General features: G+C 44.1%; 1 protein-coding gene across 1 annotated transcript; it reads left to right on the top strand.

The window, feature by feature from the left end:
• The first annotated feature begins 8,919 nt into the window (after positions 1-8,919).
• Dusp19 (dual specificity phosphatase 19) lies at positions 8,920-26,079 on the top strand. The gene is made up of 4 exons (XM_055600656.1): positions 8,920-9,223; positions 12,840-12,886; positions 15,968-16,120; positions 20,696-26,079. Exons 1-4 carry the CDS (start codon positions 9,001-9,003, stop codon positions 20,948-20,950), a joined length of 678 nt encoding a protein of 225 aa, XP_055456631.1. The 5' UTR covers positions 8,920-9,000; the 3' UTR covers positions 20,951-26,079.
• Positions 26,080-27,546: the final 1,467 nt, after the last annotated feature.

Raw genomic sequence — 27,546 nt, 5'->3', positions numbered from 1 at the left:
ACCAAACCAAACCAAACCAAACCAAACCAAACCAAACCAAACCAAACAAAAAACCCTCTCCCTTACTCTCTCTCTGAAATGAGGCCTGTTTTGTATTTTAAAACAAACAAACAACCCCATATAAAAAGATAGCCATCGCTTGTTTCGCGTCCTCTGTAGAAAAAGGCGATGGGCCTGTAAGATGGCTCAGGGGAACTGTGCTTGCTGCGCACGCCTAGTGATGGAATTCAATCGAGAAAACGAATGTGAAGGTGCAAGGAGAACAGATTGTACAGTGTTGTCCCTTGACTCTCGCACGTGAGCCACTGCGCATGCTCACGCGTGAGAGCACACACAGACACGCACACACTCACCACACTAATAAATACGTTTTAAACTGATCATAAAGGGAGAAAACCCTTTTCCACAGTGCGATAGTGGGGGCAGCAGCAGCGCGGAGGGGATCTACCCCAGGGAGCCTTTCAGAGGTTACCATGAATTGACACAGTCAACTGCAGTCCCAAGCTAGCCCACGTTTCCTTCGCCTGAGCGCGTAGTCAAAAGTCCACACTTCAGGAAGGTTCCCGCCATCCTGTGCAGTCCTCCCCTGGGAGAAGCCTGGTTACCCCACCAGGAAGTTCCCACCCAGGAGGTCCTCCGCCTTCGTAACCGGCCCCTCTCTGCCTTTCACCCTTCATTGAACTCCTGTGCAGGCGATAAAGCTGCGCAGAAGCTTGCAAGCTCAGAGGCCAGATTTCAGTTTTTAGAATTGAAATTTTAGAACTCTGGCTTGACACAAACCCTGCCACCACTTCTTTGAGTAACTCAGACAACTCTCTTGTCAGCTTCCCCTTACACCCTGACAGCTGAGAGAAAAGGCAACCCAGTAACTCTCTCCTCATTATTTTCTACTTTTCCTTCCAAACTAGAACTGTTGTTAAAAAGAAAGGAAATTCCAAACCTTCCATTTTACCAATTAAGACTCAGCAGCCAGATGCTGGAACAAAAATTTGCTAGCTCAGAGAGGCAAAAAAGCCCCCAGCTGACTGTCCTCAACCCACGCCCCAGAGGAAAAGGCCTTTCTTACTCAGTTCATGTCCCAGATGAAAAAAGCTGAAAGCCAGAAGCCCCTCTTCCTCTATCTTAAATAACGTTCTGTCGGTGTCCCCTCTTCCTGTTTAATTCCTATCTGCTGGTTTCTGGCTCTGCCTCCTGACCTGGGGCTGAATTTATTCTTGGATTGAAGGTGTGTGCTAGGGCTGAGCCAAAAACCACAAATACTTGTTTACAGTAAACAGAAATCTCTTGGGTTAAAAGGGCTGAGCCATGGCAAACAAGAAGCGGGTTTTTATAGCGCACACTCTTGGGGTTCACAACAGGATCAGATATCCTGCAACACAGAACCTAGAACGGAGGATGGCTCCTCTATGCTTGATTCCTCCCTCACATGGACCAGTTCCCTCCGAGACGGTCCAGCCTCAGCTGAATGTTCCACTTCTCATCCTGGAGCTGTATAAGAGTAGCCACAATGAGGAAACACCCCACCCTACCACGCAGATGAAGGTGGCTACACCAGGATTTCCACTGCGGTGTTCTGCCTCTCATCCTGTTTGGGTTTCAAGTGTTTCATGTCTTTTCCTTTTATTTATAAAGAAATAAATGTCTGATCACTTCAGGTGGAGATGGCAGTGACAGAACGACAATGAAAGGATTCTTGGTCCCTTTGGTGAATCAGTGAGTTTCCTGGGGCTAGTAACAGGAGCAGGGTGACTACACAAAGGCACTGCTGGAGAGTCCCAGCCATGGTCGATGCTTGCATCATATAATTTCAGGGAAGGCGGGAGCCTTGTGGGCCTCCACCCCTCCACAAGGGAGTGTTAATAGCCTGACCTCATCTCATGTTTTCATTCAAGTAAGCATGCGCATGTGCAACCCAGTGGTTAAGTGATATTACTGAAGGGAGATACGGAAGTGCTCCTTTCCCAGGACAATCCCTGACTGATGGTAGGGGACATTGGCAATGCCACCACATGGGTGAAAGGCCTCCTTTCTACCCAGCCTGGTTCTGTTGCATTTAGCTGCCCTTTTCCCTTCTGCAAGCACCTCGGAACTGAGAGTACTGCTTCTTCTAACACTTCTGCACCCAGGCTAGCTTCTCAAACAGTTTTGCCCTTAAAATGCTTTCAATGCAATAAAATACACATTATGTGTTGAACCATGGTTCTGGAATGACAAGTGATAGGGCCTTTGGCAGGTCTGGTTATTTCTCTGGACCTTAGTTTCTCTTCTGAAAAATGATACATTAAACCAGACAACATTGAAATACCCAAGTGTCAGTGTCACAGTCAGCTGGATCTGACAACTTGACACAGCCTCGAGTCTTCTTAATTGAGGTATCTCCAGGTCAGATTGGCCTGTGCACACATCTGCAGAGCATTCAGTACATCAAGAATGACTGCAGCTATCAAAATGTCAGAAAGAATTCTGTACAGTCTCTACAAAATGGGTGAAGTCCACAGGTTCTTCAGTAATACAGAGTTGTGCTAAACCAGCCTCCTTACTAAAACTAAACAAAGAAACCCCAACCTTGTGACCAAAGGCTACATCTTTAATATCCAGGTTGAATGAGCATTTTAAATAACAAAAATACATTGTATCACCTCACTGAGTTACCTGGCAGCTGACATGGGATGGTGCTGTTACAGCGCTAAACATTGTATCTGTTTCATTGAGGGCACCTCTAAATCTAATATTAGGTCTCAGTCTTCCCCTTGATAACACTTACTAGCATATGACAACACAGACCACACTGCTTGAAAAACACTTTGTCACCTCAGGATTCTCTGATGTTTCCCACTCCCTGGCCTCCTTTCACATCTCTCCTTTGCTGAGCCCTGCCCTCTCCCCATTTTTATGATGTCCAAATGAGAACATATATGGAACTTCTCTGTTGGTCCTCTGCTCCTGATCACCCTCATTCAGTTACATATCTGTAATGCATCTTTAAGCTCCAAAATTCACATTTTCAGAAAATACCCTCTTAGGAAGTTCAGATTCCTATGGCTAGTTACTTGCCCACTTGACATCACCACCTGAACTACAGCTTTATTAAGGGTCTTGTCTTAATTAGGGTTTCTTTACTGTGACCAAACAACATGGCCCAAAAGCAAACTGGGGAGGAAAAGGCTTATTTGCCTGAGCTTCCATATCACTGTTCTTCATTGAAGGAAGTCAGGGCAGGAACCCAAGCAGGGCAGAAGGTAGGCTGAAGCAAAAGCCACAGAGTGGTGCTGTTTACTGACCTGCCTCCTGTGGCTTGCTCAGCCTACTTATTAAACCCAGATGGTGCCATCAACAATGGGCTGGGCCCTCCCCAGTCAATCACTAATTAAGAAAATGCCTTACAGCTGTATCTAATGGAGACATTTTCTCAATTGAGGCTCCCTTCTTTCAGATAACTCTAGTTTGTGTGTCAAGTTGACATAAGACCAGCCAGCACACATATTGTATCACAAATTGCTCCTCATTTTTGCATTAATCTTTTATTAGTAAGGGGCAAATTTATTACTCAGTTGCTCAGGCCAAGAATTTTGGAATTATCCAAATATCCTTTGTCCTATTAGCAATTCCTTGTGGTTTCATTCTTTCTCTCTTTCTCATGACAGGGTTTCTCTGTGTAGCCTTGGCTGTCCTGGACTCACTTTGTAGACCAGGCTGTTCCGGAACTCACAGAGAACTGTCTGCCTCTGCCTCCCTGAGGGCTGGGATTACAGGTGTTCGCCTCCATGCCTGGCTGGTTTCATTCTCATAGACAAACTGTCCCTAGTTGTAATGTTTTGATTTATGACATTTAAAAAAATTATTATTTATACAGTATTCTGCCTGCATGTGTGTCTGCAGGCCAGAAGAGGGCACCAGATCTCATTATAGATGGTTGTGAGCCACCATATGGTTGACTGGGAATAGACCTCAGGACCTTTGGAAGAATAGCCAGTGCTCTTAACCTCTGAGCCATCTCTCCAGCCCCGATTTATGACATTTTTAATGAATGATGATTCAATAGTGATGACATTCTGTGGAAAACGTACTTTGAAAAGTTATCTTTGCCTAGATTAGCAAAGTGAATTACTATACTATCTTGCAATGCTGGGCAGGGGCAGTGAGAATGGCCAGCTGGCGACTAGCCACTGGAGGAGAAAGGAGGAGAGAAAACAAAATTCCAATGTTCCGCTGAGGGTGTTGACTATGCTATAATACGTAATAGGTTCAGTGTATCAAATGCACCCACAACCGAACACTATTTCAACGTGAGATAGATTTGGGGGCTATAATTTAATCCTAGAGAACCCCGTGTATCTGTAATATGCCTGTCACTTCCCTGTCTGTCGCCGTTCTACTAAAAGCAAGTGCTGTCTTTCATTCTTACTATGGCAGCTGCCTCTGCACAAACTTTGTTACTCCTGCCTCGATTCCTCTAGTGAATAAGTAACACATTGCCTGTCAAAAGATTTGTTTTAAGATTTGTCAAAGATTTTTTTTTTCACTTCAAGCAGGTTGAGGTATAGTTTAATACTGAAGGTTTTTAAAAAGGAGGGGAGAGTGACAGGAGAGATGGCTCAGTGGTTAAGAGCACAGGCTGCTCTGCAGCAGCAGAACCCAGGCTCCATTCCCAGCACCCACAGGGCAGTTAACAGCTGTCTGTGACCTGGTTCTTCAGGATCTGGTGGGCACTGGTCTCTGTGGGCACTGAATGCACTTAGTACACAGGCGTACATGCAGGCGAAACAGCCACACATAAAATAAATGATAAATAGTAATTTTTAAAATGTCCTTGGAATCAGTACTTGTGGAAGGAGAAAGGAAACAAGACTGAGCAGACAGAGATCAAGTGGTTAAACAGACTGTATGACGGCCGTGGCCAATCACATACTGTCCTGTAGAGTTACAGTGACCTTATAGAGTTGTACCAAGTTAGGCTACGATGACCAGGCCTCTAGGTTCCCACATCAATCATTCATGGATGCCACTCAGTCTGTGAGGAGTGTGACCTCAGATAGTAGCCTTCTGAAGAGGAGGAAGACCTTGAAAAAATTGTCACTCTGTCAACAATATTCACAGCAGTAGAAATAACAAGTATTGTAAATAAAAGGCAACAGGCTAAATAATGTTTATTATTTGCCCTGTAATTATTATGGCAGTATTATCTAACCCACTATCACAATCAATAAGATACAGATGCTTGTTAGATTTTATGATTGTCTCATAACACCTTGGGCTGGGCTGATATTCCCACCTACACTATCTGAATAACCTCACTATCCACTTCCCAGCCGCATCCAATGCCATCGCCTTAACCGTCCTTATCTGGGCTACCTTCCATCCACAATCTTATAAATACTTGCTTCTCCTTCATCTGGATCGCTCCTTTCCACGCCACTTTCGGAGTCCTTCCTCCTGGTCCAAGCGGTTCTTTACCGTGCTAACCTGCCATGGCTTCCTTCTCTTTCCATCTGTCTGTCTCCTTCCCATGATTCTCCTGTCCCCAAAGCCCAGGAGCCTTAGCCATGCCTACCTCCTTCTGCATTGTCCAGGTAAAGGCCTTTTTTATTAACCAATCAGGAATAATGTCTTAGGCAGGTTTACACAAGGATAGGACAGTAACCAGGTCTTGAGGGCCAGTAATTAGCATCAAAATACAAGCATCAAACCAAACCCCCAACAAACAGGCATTTGCTCTAGAAGCATTTGGTTAGCACAGTATAGGGCCCATCACACGATTGGTCTCACCTAGAATATGACATAAAGCTCTTACTGTCTCTCTGTCCTTATCGCCACCAACATTCTGCTGTTGTTACTAACTCACTAAAGCCGTATGAGCCACCTGGGCATTTCTTGAGCCTCCACACCCACCTCTCCTACTTCTCAGCATTCTCCTCTTGTCTGGACACTAGCTGAAGTACATGCCACAAACATTAAGTGTATTTTAGGCCCTTACTATGATGCTCTTACCCAGATACTTCTAAGCTGCCTTCCGCATGTTACTCAAGTCTCTGTTTCAAAGTTTATTTTAATTGGATGAGCCTTCTCTCACCAACCTGTACCGAACAGCACAGCATTCTTTCACCAGGTACACACACTCACACACCCCACACACTCTTACTGTCCACCTGCTTGCTCCCTTCACTTCAGTACATGCTCCATAAACAGCAGAAGCTTTATTCCCTTTAATAATCACGATGAGTATAACAGCATATCATAATGATGAGACTGGATCTTTTGCTGGACCTCACAGTCAGAGTGAGATCACATAAGACTGCTGTCTTACTGTGTACTCAGTCTGCTTGAAAAACTACTTTAAAGAAAACAATGCAACTCAGTGGAAGTGTGGGTTTTGTGCCTTTAATCCCAACTCACTGGAGGCAAAGTCAGGCGGATCTCTCAGTTTGAGGCCAGTCTGATCTACAAAGCATGCTTCAGGACAGCCAAGCCTACACAGAGAAACTGTGTCTCAAAAAACAAAACAAAGTAAAACAACAATAACAAGAAAGAAAGAAAGAAAGAAAGAAAGAAAGAAAGAAAGAAAGAAAGAAGAAAAGGAAACAGTGTTACAATCAACCTTACTTGCCTTGAATTTCCCATGTAAATATCTTAAAACCTAAGGTAATGTATAGCTGTAATCTAAAATTATGTAACTCTTCTATGCCCCCACCCATAATAATGCATGAGGATCATTTTTGGAAAGCAGCATATGTGGAGGTGGAAAGCAATATTCTAAAACGTTGACCAAACATTTGGAAATTGACTGAGAAACAATATTTGTAGTACTGTCTGGGTCAGTTGAAGCCAATGACTTAATCGCTTGTAAAACTCTGTTAAAGATTTCCATGAAGTATATCATTCCTTCCCTCGGTGATGTTTTCTGTGACGCTCAAAACTGACATAGACACAGTTAGACAACAGACAGACACACAGACACAGATAGACACACAGTCAGGACAGTCACAGACATAGGTACTGCTATAGATAGAGACTCAGGTACAGATGCAGATACAGACACAGGGACAGGGACAGAGTTGTAAAACAGCCTCCAGCCAGAGACAGATTCAGACATACAACAGACAGAGGAAAGAAGACAGGGAGCATAAAGTAGATTTCAAATATGGACTCACTCTTGGTTAAATGGAAGTGTTTTATTTCTTTTCTCTTTTGGTTTTTTGAGACAGGGTTTCTCGGTGTAGCCCTGGCTGTCCTGGAACTCGATCTGTAGAACAGGCTGGCTTCAATCTCATAGAGATCCACCTGCCTCTGCCTCCAAAGGGTTGGGATTAAACGCTGCTGCCCGGTCTCTTTCTTTTCTTAATGTAACACACACATTGCTGGTAACCCAGAGTTAATCAACGGTGTGTTTAGTCCATTCATAACAACTGTGCACCTGATAGTATTTGTTCAGCTAGTATTTGTTAATACACTTACTGTTATTTGAGGACAGAGCAGCATTCCATGGTAAAAAATCCAATTTCCCCAGTTGTAAACTGAGAATATATATAAATTTGTATTTGTTACATATATCATATATGAAGCTTACTGTTTAAGTGAAGTAAAATAACATGTCTATAAAGCATTGTTATATGCTAAATGCACCACACTAAGTGTGTGAAAGTCGTTAGCACAGTGCTCCACATGAAATCAGGGCTCACTGTTAGGTAAACACACGGATGGATGACGGTTAGAGCTGCTTTTGCTGAGCCTGTGAGCAACTAAATGATGCAGTTTACAGTTTACAGCTCACTTTGGGGTTCCCGCTAGGTATTACAGGCAGGTAACACCATTTGAAGGAGACATTTTTGGTTCATATCTCAGGCTTCCATAGCCAAAACTATAAACTGCAGCTTCAGCAAGGGAAGTTTCCTTCTTGTAGTTGGGAGGCCAAGAAGCTGAGAATCAGGGTGCTGGCCTAGACAAGGTTTCCGGGGTATTGTTCCCCGACACTGCTTCCCCCAGCTTCCCCAAGCCTCCTTTATCTAGTACAGGGTCAGATGAGTTCTCCAATTTCATGAAGCCATTAATCCTGACATATGCTGTAAGATAATACTACTTATCCCCCAGAGGTCCTGTCTCCAAATATCAGAACACTTGGGCTCATAATTCCAACTCATTTTGAAGGGGCCCAAACAATCCGCCCGTAAACTTACTTGAATGTCAGGAAGCTTCAAAAGCAATAAAAATGTTTGTATGTAATGCTGGAGAATACATTTTCCTAAGTCTTAACGTCATACATTGTACTCACATTATCTTAAAACTGCATTTTAGTGTTAATAATGAAAACTTAAGCTGAAGAAATCTTGCAGAGTTCGTCTATTTGGTAGTTTTGTGTTTTTCCCAACTACGTGTAGAGTTGCTGCCATTCTTTCTCTACAAGATGTGGAAAAAGTCAGAATACACATACATCCCTTGCTAGTCCACAGAAACGCATATTTAAAACATTTTATGTAGATTGTATTTCATGTGGAGCCTCACTAACGGGCTCAGTGGTTTCATCTAGTCAACGTTTCTCCTAGGAATAACAGCGGGGGAAGGTAGGGGAGGCACAGGAAGCGAGCAGCGGCCCGTGGGGACAGCTGCAGCCGGAGGCCTTTGCGAGCCACAGGAGGCCACACCAGGGTAGGCAGGGCCCGTGGGTCAGCAGCTCTCTCCACCGTCATCCCCGGAACCGTTCGGACATTTCCAGAAAAGCACTGCGCTTGGAGAGCCGCGGATGAAACAGGAGCAAACACAGGCCCCAGCAGGACGCATCTGCACGGACCCGGAAGACACAGGCGTTCCGCCGGCGGAGGAGAAACAGCATCCAATCGGTGCTTGTTTCTTAGCGGCCAATCACATCCCGCCTTACAGCGGCGCTCGGGACGGTGGGCTGGGCTGCTCTCCCAGGGGTGCGGCTGACACCGGCGGGGCCAGCTCCAGTCGGTGAAGCCCAGGGCGGTGGGGTTTCGTGCTTGCTGCTTTCCCCCCTCCGCTCATGTAATGCACTCCCTGAAACAAGAAATCCAAGCGTTCTCCCGGAATGATCTCAGGAAGCAGGGCACCAGGGTGACCACGCTAACTGGAAAGAAAATGATAGAAACCTGGAGGGAGGCCACACTTCACGTTGTGGAAGCCGAGCCCAGCGGTGACGCTGGCTGTGGCTATGTGCAGGACTTTAGCTTGGACCTGCAGGTTGGCGTTGTTAAGCCCTGGCTGCTTCTGGGTGAGTAGACTGGCTTGCCGCTGCCTTGTGGAGTCCCTTTAACTGGATTCCTTTGCCATCAGCCTCCTCCAGGCATAATGATCCCCAATGCACAATAACATTACAAACTTATCCTGATAAAGAGTTGAAACGTTTGCTCCGTTAGGAACAAAATAGGGACGAGTCTGTCCCCACAACATTCTTCTGAAAACGTTATATCGCTTTGACACCTGAGTATTGAATTTTGGAACAAATGTTCTCCCTGTTTTTCTAACTTTCTCTGGAGGATAATAAGATGCTGTGTTTGACTGAGAAAGCAGGTGATTGAGAGTGTTCTCTGGTACCTGCCTCTGCTCATGGTGCCTGTCTCTGGGGTGTTAGGAACACGCATTCTGTTTTACAGCTGCCAGCCTGATGATGATGTTATTTCTTGTGATATGGAAATGCTGAATTTGTATACAGGCATCCCCCACAGGCAAAACCAAAAGGAAGCGAGCTTGTAAGAGAACTCACTGGTTGTCTTGATGACCTGGTACGATGTTCTCTAGAAGCCAGCCTGTCCCACAAGTCTGCATTGCTTTACATTTGTGAATGAGAGACTAACGTTTGGACACAGACCCAGGAGTCAGACATAAGCACATTATGAAGCATACAGGGCATATGATTCTCTTAAGGATCTTCAGACACGGATTGTCTTCATGGTACAAATGGGAAGTGAGCTTTAAGGTTGGGAGCATGATTTGCACAGGGAACAGATTCAGCAGAATGTCCGAGGGCCTCAAGTCCAAGTGTGACTGGCTCTTGCCCACTGTCATCGTACCGTCTTGTTTGCAGCTACATTTACATCAGGTGCTGCCATTCATTTATCCTCTCAAGACTTCCAAAAAGCCATCTGCATAAAGTATTTCCAGTTTATTTATTTAGTTTTATGTTTGCATGTTTCATGAGTAAATGCAGGTGCGCTATGTTCGTGCATGGTAATCTCAGAGGTCAGAAGAGGTCATCAGAGTCCCTTGAACCAGAGTTAAGAATGGTTGTGAGCCACCATGTGGGCGGGCACTGAGAGCTGAACCTCAGTCCTCTGCAAGAGCAGCAAGTGCTCTCAAGCACTGATCCACTTCTCCAGGCCCTGATCTGCCAGTTTCAACTGAAGTGACATCCTATAATGTTGTTCTGGCACTGTGGATTTTTCTTGGCAGAACTCGAGTGGTGTAAGTTATACCATGTGTCTAAAGAATTGTCATACACACTGTGTGTAGATTGACTGAATAAATAAGGCCAGCCAGACTTTGCAGCTCAGAGGAGAAAATATACCATCTTCTCACAGCAAAAACTTCAGTGAATTATTTGGCCAAGCTGGATGGTTCTGACCTTGTTCTCTGTGTCTGAGTATATGTATGTGAGTGTTTTTCAGTTATTTGCCCCCACCCAAGAAGCTTTTTCTGACCACTACAGTTGCTCACAAACTCTTATCTCTTTCCTTTGTCACTGTCTCTTTTTCTCCCCATCTTGTTACCTCTTTGTCTCTGTCTCTCTCTCACACACACTAAATAGAAAAAAATAAAAAGTAAATGAATAAATGAGCAAATATGCTTTAAAAAGACTTTTAACTGGCTACAATCACAGCTGTTCCAGAAGCTGAGTCAGAATAATAACTACTCTGAATCCTGCTTGGGCTACAGGGTGAGGGTACCTTGAGCAACATAGTTATACTCTGTGACAGGTGCTGGCCTCAACACCACAAACACATAGAAGGTTTATATCAATAGTGTCACAGCGTGGAAGTCCTTAGAAAGGACAACTGTCTCTGCAATATCGTTGACCTGACCTGTCTGTCTCAGTTTTGAAGGGAGAGACAGAGGAATAGAGGGAGAGGGAATATTACCAACACCGTCAGTGTAGGGCGAAAAAGGAAACAATTACCTTCCCACCCCCCAAGGGAGGAGCAGCCCTGCTAGGCCACAGAGGAGGACTTTGCAACCAGTCCTGAAGATACCTGATAAAACAGGGTCAGATGAAAGAGGAGGAGGTCCTCCCCAATCAGTGGACTTGGAAAGGGGCAGGGAGGAGATGAGGGAGGGAGGGTGGGATTGGGAGGGAATGAGGGAGGGGGATACAGCTGGGATACAGAGTTAATAAAATGTAACTAATAATAAAAAAAATTAAATTAAATTAAATTAAAAAAAGAAAAAGGAAACAATTTCATTTAAGCCATGCTACACTTTTTACTATTGTAAAATGCAAACAGAACAGAATAATCAGTTAAAAATGATATGTTTTCTAAACTATTAAATTAATATTAGTTTATCTGAACTTGTTTCCCCACCCCAACACAGTTAAGAATTCTTATGGTAGAAAACTGAAAATCACCTTTCAGTCATGAGGTATTTCAAACTGATAGGAAGTTATGGAATGACGAGAGAACAGGCAATTTTGTACCCACCATCCATATTGGCCATGTGCTTAGGTTTTGGAAGACAAACTTCCAAGTGGAAAGAAGCAGAATGTGTGTTTGGTAAGGAACCTCTCAGCTTGGACTCGCTGTGTACCTGTGACCGCCCCCCCTCACCCAGTTACCTGAAATCATGCAAGGGAAGCTGGCTGATTCCTCAGATATGGAGAGAAGGAGAGAGAGAGAGAGAGAGAGAGAGAGAGAGAGAGCATTGCTTGTGGAAATGGAACACAGAAAAGTAAAATCCTTGAAATCCTTCATTGTAAATGTCCTATTTAATTATCCGCGAAACCTGCTACACTCTGTCGACCTTGGGCAGGAATTTGCTTATTAACAAGAGCCAGTCTCCAAATGTGGGAGAGTAAAGAGCCATCTTCAGCAGGAAGAGACTGTGAAGGCTACGGCACTGGCTGAATACAGTGTGTGGGCGGGCGGGAGCCCGTGGCTCAGAGCTACTGAGCGTTCCCTCTCCAGCTGGCCTGAACTTACTTTGTGGGTGTCTGGTTCTCTTATTACCCTTTTTTTCTTGTGTAAAAGAAAGGGCTGTTCATTATAAATAGTGAGGTGTATAAGGAAGAAAAAAATAACATCCATAACCCCACATTTAATGTTTTGTTCCGGGTACTTTCTGTTTTTTGTTGTATATTTCACACCGTGCTGGATTTTATGTCTGTATTAGGAATCTAAACTCGGGTCCTATGGTAGCAGTGGTTTCCCACTGAGGCATGTTCTAAGCCTCTGGAGCACGTTTCCATTTTCTATGTATTAAGAATGTGCGTCCCATGCCTTTCCTATTTTAATTGTTATTTCTAGTGGTGCCTGCTGCTGTACAGATTTCATATGTGACTGTGTGATGTTTTCTGTCTCCACGCCTGTTTTGGACCTGGAGTTGTCTTTGCTTTACTGGCTGTATTTTTATTTGTCATATGTTGAACATCCTTACAGCTAATCACTGCAGCATCTATAATTTTAGTATAAGTTATTTACAATGGGAAGGTCCACAGATTCATAAAAGATACATTTTTCATGATGAATATTACCAAATTTCCCTTCCAAAAATTGAATTGATGTCCTTTCATGTTGATTTCCCCCCTTGTTCTGTTTTTTTAAGAGAATCATTACACAAAGCTCACAGGAAAACTGAGATTGTACTTATGTTCAAGGTAATATGGTTTATTTCCTCAGGCTCACAGGATGCTGCTCATGATCTGGAGCTGCTGCGGAAGCACAAGGTAAACTGCAATTGGGACGATGTCCCTCCTTCCATTACGTGGGAAACATTGTATTCCTTCAACCTTTGCATAATTGGGTTTAGTATGTGCTACTCGGGCCATCATTTTAGTAGCATTGCCAAATAATTGCACCTACTTTAAATATACAGGTCTGTGATTCATCTTTTTTTTCCAGGCTCATGTCCTTCTCAGATTCCTTCACACCACCTCATGAACTTGACCCTGGAAACACTTATTTCTTGCCTCTGCTTAAGCAGTTCCCTGTGGGCCAGACTTTCCCTCATCTCTGCCTGTCAAACATCCACATCCGTTCTTGAGTCCCAGTTCATTGGCCAGTTTCCCGCAACAGTGCTTCTTTCCCGCTCCCTTTACACAGCGAAAGGATTTCTTGCCCATTTTCAGTATTTCCTCAGAGCAATGTGTAGCTGTTTGCTGTTGTGCCAGACACTCAGCTCCTGTTAAGTAGCTGAGGTTCTGGTTCTCTTGAAGCTTCCGCTCCACATGGATCCGGGGAGATTCCGAAGGTGTTGTGTGGGTGAGCAGGGAAGGGCAAGTGATGGTGCCTCCTTCCCTGGTTTGTTTTGTTCGGTGCTTGGGGGGCACAGGAAAAGCTTCTTGGAGGGGGTAGCACTAACTTTTGCTCTGGGGGCGTTGAGAAAGGAACAGGCATAAGAGAACTCTGATAGAGATGGTGGGTGTAGACACCCCAAAGCTAGACAAAGGAAAGGCTGGTGTTTTCAGGGAGAGAACGGAGTTCAGAAGATCGTGTGAGAGCAAAGGGCACCAGGATATGAGCAAGAGAGGGAAAGCATGAAGCAGAAGGACCACACAAACTACTGCAAGTTGTTTGGACACGATCCGAAATACAGCAAAAAGCCAAGGAAAGCCTTTACCTGGGGGAATAGCAGGATTAAATGTGCATTTTAGAAAGATTTCTCACTAGGAGCAGCATGGGAAATATATTGAAGAATTGTTGAGCCGGAGATGGGGGGACCAGCTGTGAAGTTTGTCAGTGCTCAGAGAGAAGGTGATAACGGTGTAGATTAGATGCAGGGTAGAGAGAAGTGGTGGATTTGAGATTTTCTGAGAGGCCCAAAGCCTCACATCTCAATCCTTCCTTAGTTACAGGAGAAGGAAGCTCCTAGCTGGTGGACTGTTTAGGAAGGATTAGGAGGTGTGGCCTTGTTGGAGGAAGTGTCGAAGCAGGGATGAGCTTTGAGGTTTCCAAAGGCCACGTCAGGCACAGATTCACCCCTTCTCTCTGGGTGCGACCTGTGGATCAGGAGTGAGCTCTCACCTGCCACTCCAGTGCGATGCCTGGCTGGCTGCTGCCGGACCGCAAGCCCCCGACTGAATGAAGCTGCCTTGCTCAGGCTGTGTCTTCACAGCAGTAGAACAGCAAGTAGAGAAATTAGTGAGCCCGATTTCAGAAGACTGAGAAGCAGAGGGTTGATGAAGAAGTGAGGGGAGGAGAAAAAGTAGTGGGCGGAGCTTAGAAAGTGTTGTGCATGTGTGGAGGCTAATGTTGGAAGCAGGAATAGAAGACTCAGGAAAGTCAGTAGGGAAAGGTGCAGAAATAGCAGTGGTTCCGGAGCACGTACTGGGAAGAGCCCTCTAAAGGATGCAGGAATCTGTCATCGACTGAAGTATTGCAGAAAGAAAGGGTAGAGGTCAGCTGGTGATACCGGATGGGCAGATGTGGAGGGTGCCACGTGACACTTTCAGAGAGAGATTGTCTTCTCTGAAAGAATCAACCAAGGCACCAGGAGGACTGGAGGGGCACTGAGTGAGCTGGTGTCTCTGAGACTGCGTGTTTCACTGAACCTGGCAGCCAACCATGCCATAGATGGGAAGAGCATTTAGGCTAAGAGAACAGCTATACCACTGCCGCCACCTCTCCACACACTCGGGCGGACCGAGGCAGGTGGTACACTGAGTGACCTCTTCCTCCCGTTGGAGTCCACCTCATTGTCCTCAGCTCTCACCACTGGCTGCCTTATGTTATTGCCACCAAGACTTTGAGACCTATATTTGTCACCCAGAGCTCCCGTGGGGAAAAAGTCAATTCAATGAGGGATAAAAGTGTTACTTAATAAAATACTTGCCATTATTTTTAACCAATAATCAGTTCATTAGCTAGTCTGATACCTTTGCTGGTCAGTTTACTGAGCCGCATCTCGTCTTACTTCTGTTTGGTTTGTTACATATTACAACCTGATAAGGAGAAATAACGGCCTTTAATTGCATAAACCACACGAGAATGCCTGGATTTCCTACCAGTGTCCTCACACACCTTATTTAACAGTGCTAGAAACGTTCAGCCTTATGTCCACTAACAGGTTAGTGCTATTCAGGGTAACATGGCGTGTGTGTGTGTGTGTGTGTGTGTGTGTGTGTGTGTGTGTGTGTATCACCCCTCCTGCTTTAACAGAACTCAGTCAGCCTCACTGTTGGGATGGGAACTGGAGCATCTCTCTCTATCAGATCCTGCTTGCTCTTCCCACAGTCCTCTCTTAACAATGTACAGGGGAAGTGAGCTGGCCTCACTATCCTCATTATAAAGGCATCGCCTCTCAAGGCCAGCATCAATAAACAGCTCTTTAACTGATTAGCATACATAGGCTTTATTGGGGGGGGGGGCTTTAGGCTGGTTCCTCATCTGATCTACCAAACCAAACCAACAAACAAAAACCACCCTTCTGTCACTGACATGTTAGTATGGCTATTCACTGAGGTCCCCGCCCTCCCCCTTGATAGCTATTTTAAGTCAGTACTTTCTGCTGAGCTCATTGTTCACTCAATGCTTACGATGTTTCAGCCTGGGCTGTGTTTTCATTGAGTTCCCAGTGCAGGGAGGGAGCTCTCTAAGGAGCTGGGCTACACCGAAAGGGTCATGCACGTGTTGTAAAAGAGCTCTGTGGTTGAGGATGGGACAGAGGAAAGGGCAAAGAGAAGTTGTGTCGTTCAGTGAGTCAAGTAATGTTTTTGATTATTCTTATTACGGAAATTAAAATTAGAGTCTGTTTTTAGATCATCTAATTCATAGAACCTAAAAATCATCTTTTTTTCCTTTCCTTTAAGGTGACTCATATTCTCAATGTTGCATATGGAGTTGAAAATGCTTTCCTCAGTGAATTTACATATAAGACTATTTCTATATTGGATGTGCCTGAAACCAATATCCTGTCTTATTTTCCAGAATGTTTTGAGTTTATTGAGCAAGCGAAACTGAAGGTGAGTTTTATTTGGTAACAGTTCTTCAGAAGCAGAAATTCCAAAGCATAGGGCCACCAGCCTGTCTTTCTACATTTTGCAATGAATTTGTGAAGAACCATCATGAAAATTTTCCTCCAGCAATGCTCATTAAATCCTTATGGTTTTAAGTTCTTCAATTGTTTTTTTCTCTTAATGAGAAGCTTACTTTCCATATTAACTGAGTTTTGCTCTGAGTTCTTACCAGGAAACTCCCTGGCTGACTGAATTTCCCTGTGCAAATAGGTAGTTAAATGTCGTCTGAGGCTGTGTGAGCACATCCTGGCTGATTTGTAAGAACCAGATGGACCAAAGGGTACAGTCTGCTCTAGTCTCGCCAGTGTATTCATGATGATGAATATTCATTCATTTAATGACTCAGGCACAGAGACTTTGTGTCTGTGCATTTAAATTTTATTGATATACTTATTGAGTCAGGGTCTCATGTAGCTTAGGTGAAGCCTCAAACTCACTCTGTGCCCGAGGAAGAGCTTGAACTTTAGATCCTTCTGCCTCCGCCACCCGCGTACTGGAATTACAGGTGTACATTGCCATACTTCTCTTTATGTTGTGCTGGGGATGGAACCAGGACCCTCACACCAAGCAGTTACTCCACCAGCCGAGCCACGTCTTTGCTCTTCTGCATTTTGAACCATAGAATTGTAAGGCAGAAGGCATATTGCTGTGCTGAGCTGAGCTTGTATAAAACCCTAATCAGAAACTGTCTGCAGGTTTTGTGACATTCAAAGCCCGGTCTGGCATATCGGTTCAGTCTTAATCTTTGATGTGTGTCAACATTCTGACAGACCTCTAGGATGGCTATTACCTAAAACTGTATCTTGAAATGACGTTTTTTTTGGGTTTTTTTTGGTCAATAAGTAATTCCTTTTTTACATTTTCGTTGTAATTAAGTTTTTAATTTCTAAGTAATTCCCTTAGTCATTATATATAACTGAACATATGTACATCTTTGATAAAGAGATGTGTCAGAGAATTCACACGCCCAGACTTGTTTTTAGTTAGCAAGATCAATCCACAGGGAGGATGGTGGTGGGGTTGATGTAACAGTTTCCTCCCCGAGAACTAACCAGGAGTCCCCTGGGAACCTGGCTACAACCCTCTAAGAAAGAGTACGTCCTGGAGTGCCAGCAGCTCCTAACCTGGATACGTGAACCCAGGCTTTGACACCGTGAACCTGGCTTCAAACCCCAGTGCTTGCTTCACTGACGGACAGAGTCTGACGGTCCAAAAAAGTGGGGAAATATTTCATGATTTTATTCAATTTTATTATTAGCGTAATATTTTAAATTTGTCCTTTGAGACTTTCATATATGGATGCAATGTATTTTAATCCTATTCACCACCACTCTCTCCCTCTAAGAGCCTCCTACATCGCCCTCTCATATTCATGTCCTCTTTTTTTTAATAACTCACTGAGTCCAGTTGGTGTTGCCATGTAAACATGGCATGCGGCCCTCACTGGAGCATGGTAAACCTGCCCGAGAGCACAGGTATAAAGAAGACTGGCCCCTCCCCCGCCAGCACCCATTGGCTGTCACTAGCTCCTGAGGTAGGATTAGGACTCCCGAGTCCCTCCCACTCCATGCTGGAATGTTGACTGGCCTGATCTTATGCGGGAACCTCGGCTGCAGTTGGTTAGTAACTTTGTGTCCTGTCACATTCGGAAGATGCTATTGTTCCCAGCCCCTGACCTCTGGCTCTACAGTCTTTCTGGCCCCTCTTCCTCAGTGTTCCTTGAGCTTTGAGAGGAGGTGGGTATCGTATAGATGACCCGCTTATGGCTGGGCGCTGCACAGACACTTATTTTCTGCATTTTGCTAGTTGTGAGTCTGGGCATTGCCAAGACACTTTCCAGATGAGGACTGAACGTTTCACAGTCCGCGCCTCAGCCTACCGGGCATTTCTACTTCCCTCACTTTGAACTTTTAGGTGTCAAGTTTTCTTCACGGAAATGCACGCCACGTCTATTTGTTTACTTAGCAAATATTGACGAATTCCTGCTATGTGCTAAGAACTGAAGTTAGTGCTGGAGATACAAAGATGGGTCAGGCAGCCCTCCTCTCACTTGGGAGGGGTCCTCTTCCTAGGACAGAAGCCAGGGTCAGCTGTGTCAAGAAGAGCACAACATCTGTCAGGTGTAGCACAGCACTAGCCCCAAAGAAAAGCTTTGTTTTATTATTGTTAGCTCTGGGAACAAGAAAGCAATCCAACAATTCTTTTGGAAATACTTTCAAGGACGATATTATCCCCACAGATTAATTTTGAAAAATAGGAAGGAAGTGCTTTAAAAGCCATGGAAAGCTAGTTATTGGGGCCGGAGAGCTGGCGTAGCTGTTGAGGGCACAGGCCCGGTGCCCAGCCCCGACATGGCGTCTCCCAGCCGCCTGAAACTGTGGCTCCAGGGACTCCAGCACCTTCCTCCGACCTCCGAGGGTGCGTCATACACAAGCTGCACATACACACGTGCAGGCAGTGTACGTAAAGAAAATAAATCCTAAAAAAAGTAGCAACGGCATAGTGAAAGGAAAATATTACACTTCAAAACATGTAAATTTGAGATCTGGAGATTTGTTTTGAGCTCAGTAATATACATTAGTAATTTTCAAGATGTTGTAGTATAATTTTTAAACACATGAGTCATAAAAAATTAGCTGTTGGTAAAAAGTGAAATAAAATCAGTTGAGGCAGGAAGACTGAGGATTGACGGGTGGGTTTAGAACCACAGGCTACTTACAGAGAACCCCTCTTAAAATTAAAAGTAAGTGGAGTGTGCGCTCTGTGGGTGCCCTGTGTGTGTCCTGTGTGTGTCCTGTGTGCGCCCTGTGTGCGCCCTGTGTGTGTCCTGTGTGTGTCCTGTGTGCGCCCTGTGTGCGCCCTGTGTGTGTCCTGTGTGTGCCCTGTGTGTGTCCTGTGTGTGCCCAGTGTGCGTCCTGTGTGCGCCCTCTGTGTGTCCTGTGTGTGTCCTGTGTGTGCCCTGTGTGCGCCCTGTGTGCGTCCTGTGTGTGTCCTGTGTGTGCCCTGTGTGTGTCCTGTGTGTGCCCTGTGTGTGTCCTGTGTGTGCCCTGTGTGCGTCCTGTGTCACCCTGTGTGTGTCCTGTGTGCGTCCTGTGTGCGCCCTGTGTGCGCCCTGTGTGTGTCCTGTGTGTGTCCTGTGTGTGTCCTGTGTGTGCCCTGTGGGTGCATTGTCAGTGCTGCAAAAGCAGAGGAGACTCACAGAGAACAGGATGAGAGGCTGGAGAGGTGGCCGAGCAGTTAAGAGTGCTCACGTGTGGAGGGCCAGGGTTAGTGCTCTGTGCCCAGGCAGCTCACACCTGGAACCCCAGCTCCAGGGGGCAACGCGTCCTTTCCGGCTTCCATGAGCACTGCAGCCCTGTGTGCACAACCTGCCTGTGGTGTGTGTGTGTGTGTGTGTGTGTGTGTGTATTTCTTAATTTTTTTTAAATTAAAAACAATTTTTAAATTAAAAAAATAAAAATAAATTTTTAAAAATGTTGAAATTTCCTTATGTGTAGGTGTATATAGTGAATATTATTTTCCTTTCCTTGTGCAGAAACAAAACTCAAAAATGTATCCTCAGTATCTATAAGAAAACAAGTGAAGTAGACTTGTTGATGTAAGAAATATCAAAATACCAGTTAATTTTGTTTCTAATCATTGTTGAAAAGAGATACACTTGCAAATTTGATATAATGGATCGAGAGAGAAATCTGACCGCATGTTCACAGATGGGAGAGAGCTGCCTTGAAAACCTAAAGCCGTCAAAAGCCCCGCAGGGGCGCAGGAGCAGTTGTGTAAAGTGCGCGTGGGGACAGGGTCCCGTCCCTAACGGAAGGTGGTGCCCGCCTGTGCTTTCCTGTGTTGTAGCAAATGAAGAGAAACAGAGTTGCTGGAACTTGGATCCTGTGGCGTGTGCGCCACTGAATCCAGATCGTTAAGTTTGTGAAGGCCTGCGGTGGGCCAGGCTGTGTCAATCTGAGCCGTCACGTCGCTCGCGTTCACTCTCAACGCAGTATTGCCCACATCGGCGTCCACCCTGCCCTGTGTTCGTTTCGCTTGTAAAGTATCATTTACAAGTTACCCGAGAAGGGTTTCACTGACCTCTCTGCCGGCATCCGATTACCTTTCCCACTTCACGTCGGTGTGAGCTATTCATTTGCTAACTGATCGGTTGACAGTTTTAATTTTCTTCCTTACAGAGTCAGAATGACTCCTTACAGAGTGATACTCCCAATGGCTTGCCTTTTCCTTACCAACCATGTGGTCTGCGGCAGCGGTCATTTATGTAGATGTGAGTTAGTGGGCTCTTAGGTGTACTTGGCTCGAGTCGCGCGTGTAGACGCCGTTTCGGAGCTCCACCCACATCGCCAGAGCATTTCATCCAGCCGCTGTTTGAGGGCTGAGTCTCCCTGGTTTTTTTTTTTTTTTTTTGCAATGAAATTTATTCTGGCAAACAGCCGAGTTACTGACGCTGTAGGCGAGCCTCCTAAGCATGCCCACCTGACTTACTGACGCGAAGTGTGTTTGGCCGTGTTCCAGGATGGCGTGGTTCTCGTTCACTGTAACGCAGGGGTTTCCAGGGCCGCGGCGGTTGTCATCGGCTTCCTCATGAGTTCCGAAGAACTCGCGTTCACCACTGCTTTGTCGCTGGTGAAAGGTGCGAGGCCGTCCGTGTGTCCGAACCCCGGCTTCGTGGACCAGCTCCGCACCTACCGAGTGGGCAAAGGGAGCAGTGGCGGCGACCAAGCACCCGGCGACCAGGCACCCGCAGTGGACACGGCCCGCGGGTCGTGATCCGCACCCCAACAGAGACAGACACACAGACACCTGCATCTGCCTCTGTTTCGGAGACAAACTTGTAAAACTTCCCTTTTCTGTTATCTTTTACCGGTGGACAGGGAGGTTGCTTTCACCGCCCTGAATTAATGCTTTTTTTAAGTTTTGCCTTTCCTTTGTTATTGCAATATCTGGTTAAGTGTTTCTTTGAATTATAAGAGAAATAGGTATATTATCAAATCAGTAAACATTGATATGTGTAGGAGACACTTTAAACAAAACAAACAAACAAACAAACAAAAACCTTAGTTACAGTTAGAAAAACAATGAAGTCTTTTAATTCATTCTTTCCTCTTGCACGCTTTCCTGAACGAAAACCTTTGAAGTCTGGACTAAGTGAAGACTTGTCATTTCAAACGGAAGTAAAATTTTTGGAAACAATATTCTTAAGGTTAAAAATAATACCTTCAGCCTCCCCAAAGAGTGCCAGGATCAAAAGGCTCATATCAACTTCTAGATAGTGGTTACAAACTCCTGTGATCTTTACATCTTGACTTTTGTTTCTATTTCAAGCACTTCTCTCTTATTCTTTAAGTGATTGTGTAGATGCTCTGTTGTGATTTTATGATTTTTTAAATTAGGTGTTATCACTTATACTTTGCTCTTTTTAACTTGGGTGCTAAGTGTTCTGTTTATTGGTAATCTGTCATATTTTTGGTCTCCTGGGATTCTTAAAAACAGCCTTATAGTGAGAGACAATTTTTAAGATGTAATCTTATAATTAATCTATTTTATATCTCAGTATTCTGCTGGAAAACATATTTTTAGGAAAAAAGTTATGAATCTATAAAAATTTAAACATTGTTAGAATGCTTAATATTATGTACTTTTTTTTTTAATGCTTCCAGGTTAAGAAAACTTAATTATATACATTGTAAGTTTACCTCAAGGTTTGAATTGGGGGTGGGGGACCACACATCAGGAGGTAGAGTCTATGCCTACTTTGCAAAAGTCCCTGACTTCCATTATCAGCAACACACACACACACCACACACACCACACACACAAATAAATCTTTTGAGATGTTAAGTAAGTACATACTGCAAATGTTAACTTTGACTAGTTATGAGGGAATCCTTTTCTGCCTTCTGAGTGGCATTTGTGATAAGTTCTGAAAGATAAGTAGGAGTTGACTGAAGGTGAGTGGGTTGTGGCAGATGTTTCAGAATTGAGTCAAGGATTTATATAAAGGCCAAGACAGAGAAGGAACATGAAGCCCTGGAGTAGCGGAAGGAGTGCTGAGATGTGGGGGCAGTGAGCGAGAGGGCATGTGACGTCGTCATTGAAGGACTGAAGGACGGATCAAGGGAGACTGCCAGAGTTTTAGGATGTCAGTCTTTTAGATTGGTGGGAGGATAAAGGTTTTCATCAGATGTGCTTAGAATGTTTTGTGGCTGTTGTTTATTTTATGCATATGTGTTCTGCCTTCTTGTGAGTCTGTGCACCAGGTGCATAGAGTGCCAGAAGGAACGAAGCCAGAAGGTGGAGTGGGATTCTCTGGGTCTGGAATTTCAGACAGCTGTGAGCTCCATGTGGGTGCTGGGAATTGAACCCAGGTCCTCTGAGTCCTTTTAACCATCTCTCCAGGGTCAAGAATGATAGCTCGTTTATTGGACAGGGTCTCCTGTTTAGAAGGTGGTCTGGGGATGACCTTTAACTCTGGTCCCTCCCATCAGCTCTCAAGTGCTGCAATTGCAAGCCTGTACCACGACTTGTGTGGTCGGTGCTGGGTTTCTTGCATGCTAGGCAGGAACTCTACTAACAAAGCTGTCGCTCTCATCTTCAGAAGGCTGCTTCAAAGGTTCAGTCTGCTTGTGTTGCCTCCAGTGAGTTTAGAGGAAAGCAAGAGCAGTGAAGACGTTAGGTCCAGGTTTCAAGTGTTGAAGGCAGATGCAGTTAATACAGAACAGATGGAAAGAAGTGCGAAATGGCACTTACTGCCCTGTCAGAGGACCAGAGTGTGGTCGCCAGCGCAAACGTCAGGGAACTCTCACCAGTGTGTAACTGCAGCTCAGTTCCAGGGTACTTGACAACTTTGGCTGCTGTAGGCGCCTGCACACACATGCGCACACATACCCACATACAAACACACGTATCTACACATAAGTAAAATAATAAAAATAAATCTTATAAAAAGGAAAGAAAGCTGAACATGGGGGTAGGTTCACGCCTTTAATCCCAGAACTCAGGGAAGCAGACGGAGGTGGATCTTTGTGAATTCAAGGTCTGCAAAGCAAGTCTAAGACAGCCAGGCTGACACAGAGCAACCATGTCTTGAAAAATCCAAACAAACAAACAAATAAATAGGAAAGAACTGAGTACTTTGAAAAATATTTAGAAACTAGATCATATAAATAATAAATAAATAGGGAAGAAGTGGGCACTTTGAAAATATTTAGAGACTAGATCTTAACAGGCCTTGGAATTGAATTTTATTGAAAAAGAGGAGTTTTCAAAACCATCCCAGGGTTTGCAGCTTTAATAATTAGAGAGCTGATGGTGCCATTCTTTGGGATAAATGCTCGTTTCTAAGTTGGCCCCTTATATTTGATTCAAGGTATCCTTGAGATATCCGTGTCAAACGTGTATGTCAAGAGGGCAGCTGGACGGCACATTTGGGAATTGGTATGAACTGGCAGTAGGAGCTTAGAGGGAAGCTAAGAGTATAAAACTGGGCCCTGGAGAAGCACATTTAAAGGCTGGGTGGAGGGTGAGCCAAGGAAAGACTCGCGGCCAGAGAGAAGGGAGCAAGCAGATCGCACGGCCAGAGGAGCTGAGGAGAGCCCCAGAGTGAGCAGTGCCCCATAAACTCCAGCTACTCAAGGAGTTGCGCCAGTCCTCCACAGAATACCCATTCACTAAATAAAAATAATTATTAGGCAAAGAGCAATTACTTCATTGATTTGTCACTAACAATTTTCACATAAGTGGAGACAAAAATGTATGCCTTTTGAATACCTTAGAATTTGGGCTCATTTATTTCTAAATTAGAGAAAGTGTCAAGCAAAATATAAGAAACTAGCATAATCACCAGAATTCTTGTTAACTGTCAGTCATCCTCTGTACTCCCTCTTGAACATGTCCTCACAAGGTAAATTTCAGACATAACTCTTCCGAGAAAGGTGAGACTCCCCCTAACCCATTCTCCCTGCCTGAAGCCCTCTATTTTGACTGCTCTAACTTCCCTGTGCCCTTATAATATCTCATTGAACCTAACTGGTATTTGAATACAAGACCAGGGATCATAATGGCACACGAAAGTAATTTAAGTTTGGAAATTATCCTTTACTTCCAAAAAGCAAAAGGATCCATTTAGCTGGTTAGAAAGGAGCAGGCAAACTATCCGAGCTCATGTTTCGTCTATGTCTGGTTGTGCCTTTTTGGTCAGTTGTTTCCTATAATGAGCTCACCAGCAAACCCTCCAATTTCTGTTTGTTGTTGTTTATTTAAAGGCACTTAGAGATACGGCTTCTGTTATTGTTTGTAGAGCCCCAAAATGCAATCCCAGCTGTGGACCTGTGTTTTTGTTGGGTTGGCTCTTACATTTTAACCCATGAAGCTGTTTTGGAGGTCATTTGGCCCTGGCTGCTGTGACTACGAGGGTGCTTTATGTGACATCACAGTATAAATGAATGACAGCCCATGACCTGTCAGCTACCAAAGGCAGATGATAAATAAGCACAGGCGTGATGTTTCCTCCCTCTGCTCTCTGTCTGAAGATGACAAATTCCATCTTTTTCCTAAAGTCCTACAAAAGGTGGATATCTTTTTTTGATGCTTTGGTTTTTAATTTTTAACTTATTTGTAATCATATTTCCGTGTTTTAGTGTGTGTGATTGCACGTGCCCACAGAAGGCAGATGCCTCTGATGCCCCTGAGCTGGAGTTAGAGCTGGCGGTGAGCTGCCTGGTGGAGTGCTGGGAATTGAACTCTGGCTCCTAGGAAGAGCAGTACGTGTTCTTAACCACTGAGCCATCTCTCTAGCCCCACTTTGAGTTCTTAAAATTATGTCTTTACATAATTACAAAATAGACAACATTATCTTAAGAGTGCTAGATTGATTTCATATGTTAATAGAGAATTAAGGGATGAGTTATGAGTATTCATGATAGATATACAAAATTTGATTGTGACTGTAGCAATTGATTAAAGGTAAATAAATTTGAGATATTATATACTTCTGAAATTTCAGGCTTTGTTTTTAGAAGAAAGTTCATACTTATCCCACCTGGGGTTAACTTTCACACTGAATTCTTTGTGGACCAAGGTTCTTCCTGTGCTTCCTGTAGTGTTCAGTGATAGGCCAGTGGCCAAGAACCCAAGTTGGTCTGGCCTGAACTTTTCTTGTATTTTTCTGTAACTAGAGCTTTACCCCTGGGTTGCTTAGACATGTGCACCATGCTTTGAAAGAAGAGGTCTCCATGTCAGCGTGAAAATCAAGAGTGCAAAGCAGTACATCGATGAGATCTTATGTCCTGAGTAAACTAGTAATTCAGAATAGATGTGGAGGAAGTCGATGTGAGGTTGTCAGTAGGTTCAGAGGAGAACACAAACACGTGCATTGTAATTAAGATGCTAATCTAAGCCAGTCGGTGGTGGTCCTATCACTTAGGAGGCAGAGGCAGGTGGACCTCTGAGTTCAAGGACACCCTTGTATACAGAATGAGTTCCAGGAAAGCCAGAGCTAAACAGAGAAACTTGTCTCGAAAAACCAATGAACCAACCAAAAAAAGATGAACACAGGTGTGTGGCAAATACAAAAATCTCCAAAGAGTGACAAGAAGCATAAAAAACTAGACAAGTATTTTTCATACAGGATAACCAAAGTTTTGAAATTCTTATTATACAACAAAAGCAATAAACAGAACTAAAAACAAGTTTTTATTTATGATCATAAACAATTCTGATAGAACTAAGGTGCAAAGCTTATGACTAATCTTCAGACATGCAAAATTGCATCGGACAGTTACTCTTTGTTCAATATCTATTTTAACTTGTAACTAATTTGTTCATGTATTTACTGGTAAAATTAAAATTAAAATTAGAAAGAAAAGATAATGGCTCTTGTTCTAAAAATAATAACTAATAAATAAAAATAAGCATCTCCTGACAAGTGAGTTGTAGTCCTCATGAAAGTGTGGATGAAGACTAGAGGAAAGCCTTGGGTGTTGTTTCTGAGGATCTACCACCTTTTTAAGACAGGGTTTCTCTGTGTAGCCCTGGCTGTTCTGGAACTCATTTTGTAGACTAGAGATCTGCCTGCCTCTGCCTCCTGAGTGCTGGGATCCAAGGCGTATGCCATCATCTTCCAGCCGAGTGCTGGATTTTTAATGTGGGATCTGAGGCTCAAACTCAGATCCTCATGAAGACAAGCAGTTTATCAACATAACCATACTCCCAGCCGCAACTGTCTCTTTTTAACAAGTACATGTTTGCTTCTGGTTGTGTAGATCACAAGAACAGCTTTTTCTAGGTGGGGGAGTGCACACCTTTAATCTCTGCACTGAGGAAGCTGAAGCAGGAAGATCTCTGTGAGTTTGAGGCCAGTTTGGTCTACACATCGAGTTCCAGGCTAGCCAGGACTATTTAGTGAGACCCTGTTAAAAACAACTCCCCACCTCCCTGAAAAAAAAAAATCCTTTTACTGAGGAATCTTTTGGTAATTTATCCTGAAAAGCACATTGTTGTGAGCAGGAGGCTGTAACCTCTGCAACTTTCGAATGTTGCCTTGTGAGCCACAAGTGTTTTGCAGATGTGATTATTCACTTAGTTACCCCAAATGGATGACTTGGGCTGAGAGAGAGCCCTAAGAACAGTTAGAAAGGAGGCAGAAAGACATGTGTCAGTACGAGGTGTTAGACACATGATGATAGAAGTTCTAGGAAGAAGTGGCAGAGAGAGAGAGAAATGCTGTGCTCTTGGCTTTGACCAGACATCAGCAGTCTGATGTTTAAGTCAACTTCTAAGTCTTTAGAAATTGGAAAGAAACAGATGGAGAAGCCAGCCGCATTGATACCTTCATAGTAGCACTTTAAAACACATTTTGGATTTTTAGCCTCAAAAAACAAAAACAGTGATGCTTTAAAGTACCAATTAGTTGGAAATGCAGTACAAACTTAATGTCCTTTGTGTCTGCAAAGACCATTGTTGAGTATATACTCACTCATATGTACAAGGTCAAGACAGGAACCTTTTGGTATGTACAATTAAACTCACCCTCATTTAAAAAAATGTGTCTATGTATGTATGCATGTATATATGTATGTATGTATGTATGTGTGTATGTATGTATGTATGTATGTATGTATGTATCTATCTATCTATCTATCTATCTATCTATCTATCTATCTATCTATTATCTATTGGCATGGTCTATGTAGCCCTTGCTGTCCTGAAACTCACTGTGTACAGACCAGGATGATGTTGAACTCAGAGATCCACTGTTTCTGCCTCCTGAGTGCTGGGATTAAAGACATGAAACATCACACTCAGCGTACTCATTTCTTAAAAAAAGTAAATTGAACCTGTAAGTGGTTTTAAAATTTGAACTCTGG

The sequence above is a fragment of the Psammomys obesus genome, unplaced genomic scaffold, assembly GCF_907164565.1.
Source record: "Psammomys obesus unplaced genomic scaffold, mPsaObe1.curated_primary_1811, whole genome shotgun sequence".
Classification (NCBI taxonomy): Eukaryota; Metazoa; Chordata; class Mammalia; order Rodentia; family Muridae; genus Psammomys; species Psammomys obesus.
Note: the sequence above shows the minus strand (reverse complement) of the source record. Positions and strands in the feature narration are given on the sequence as shown.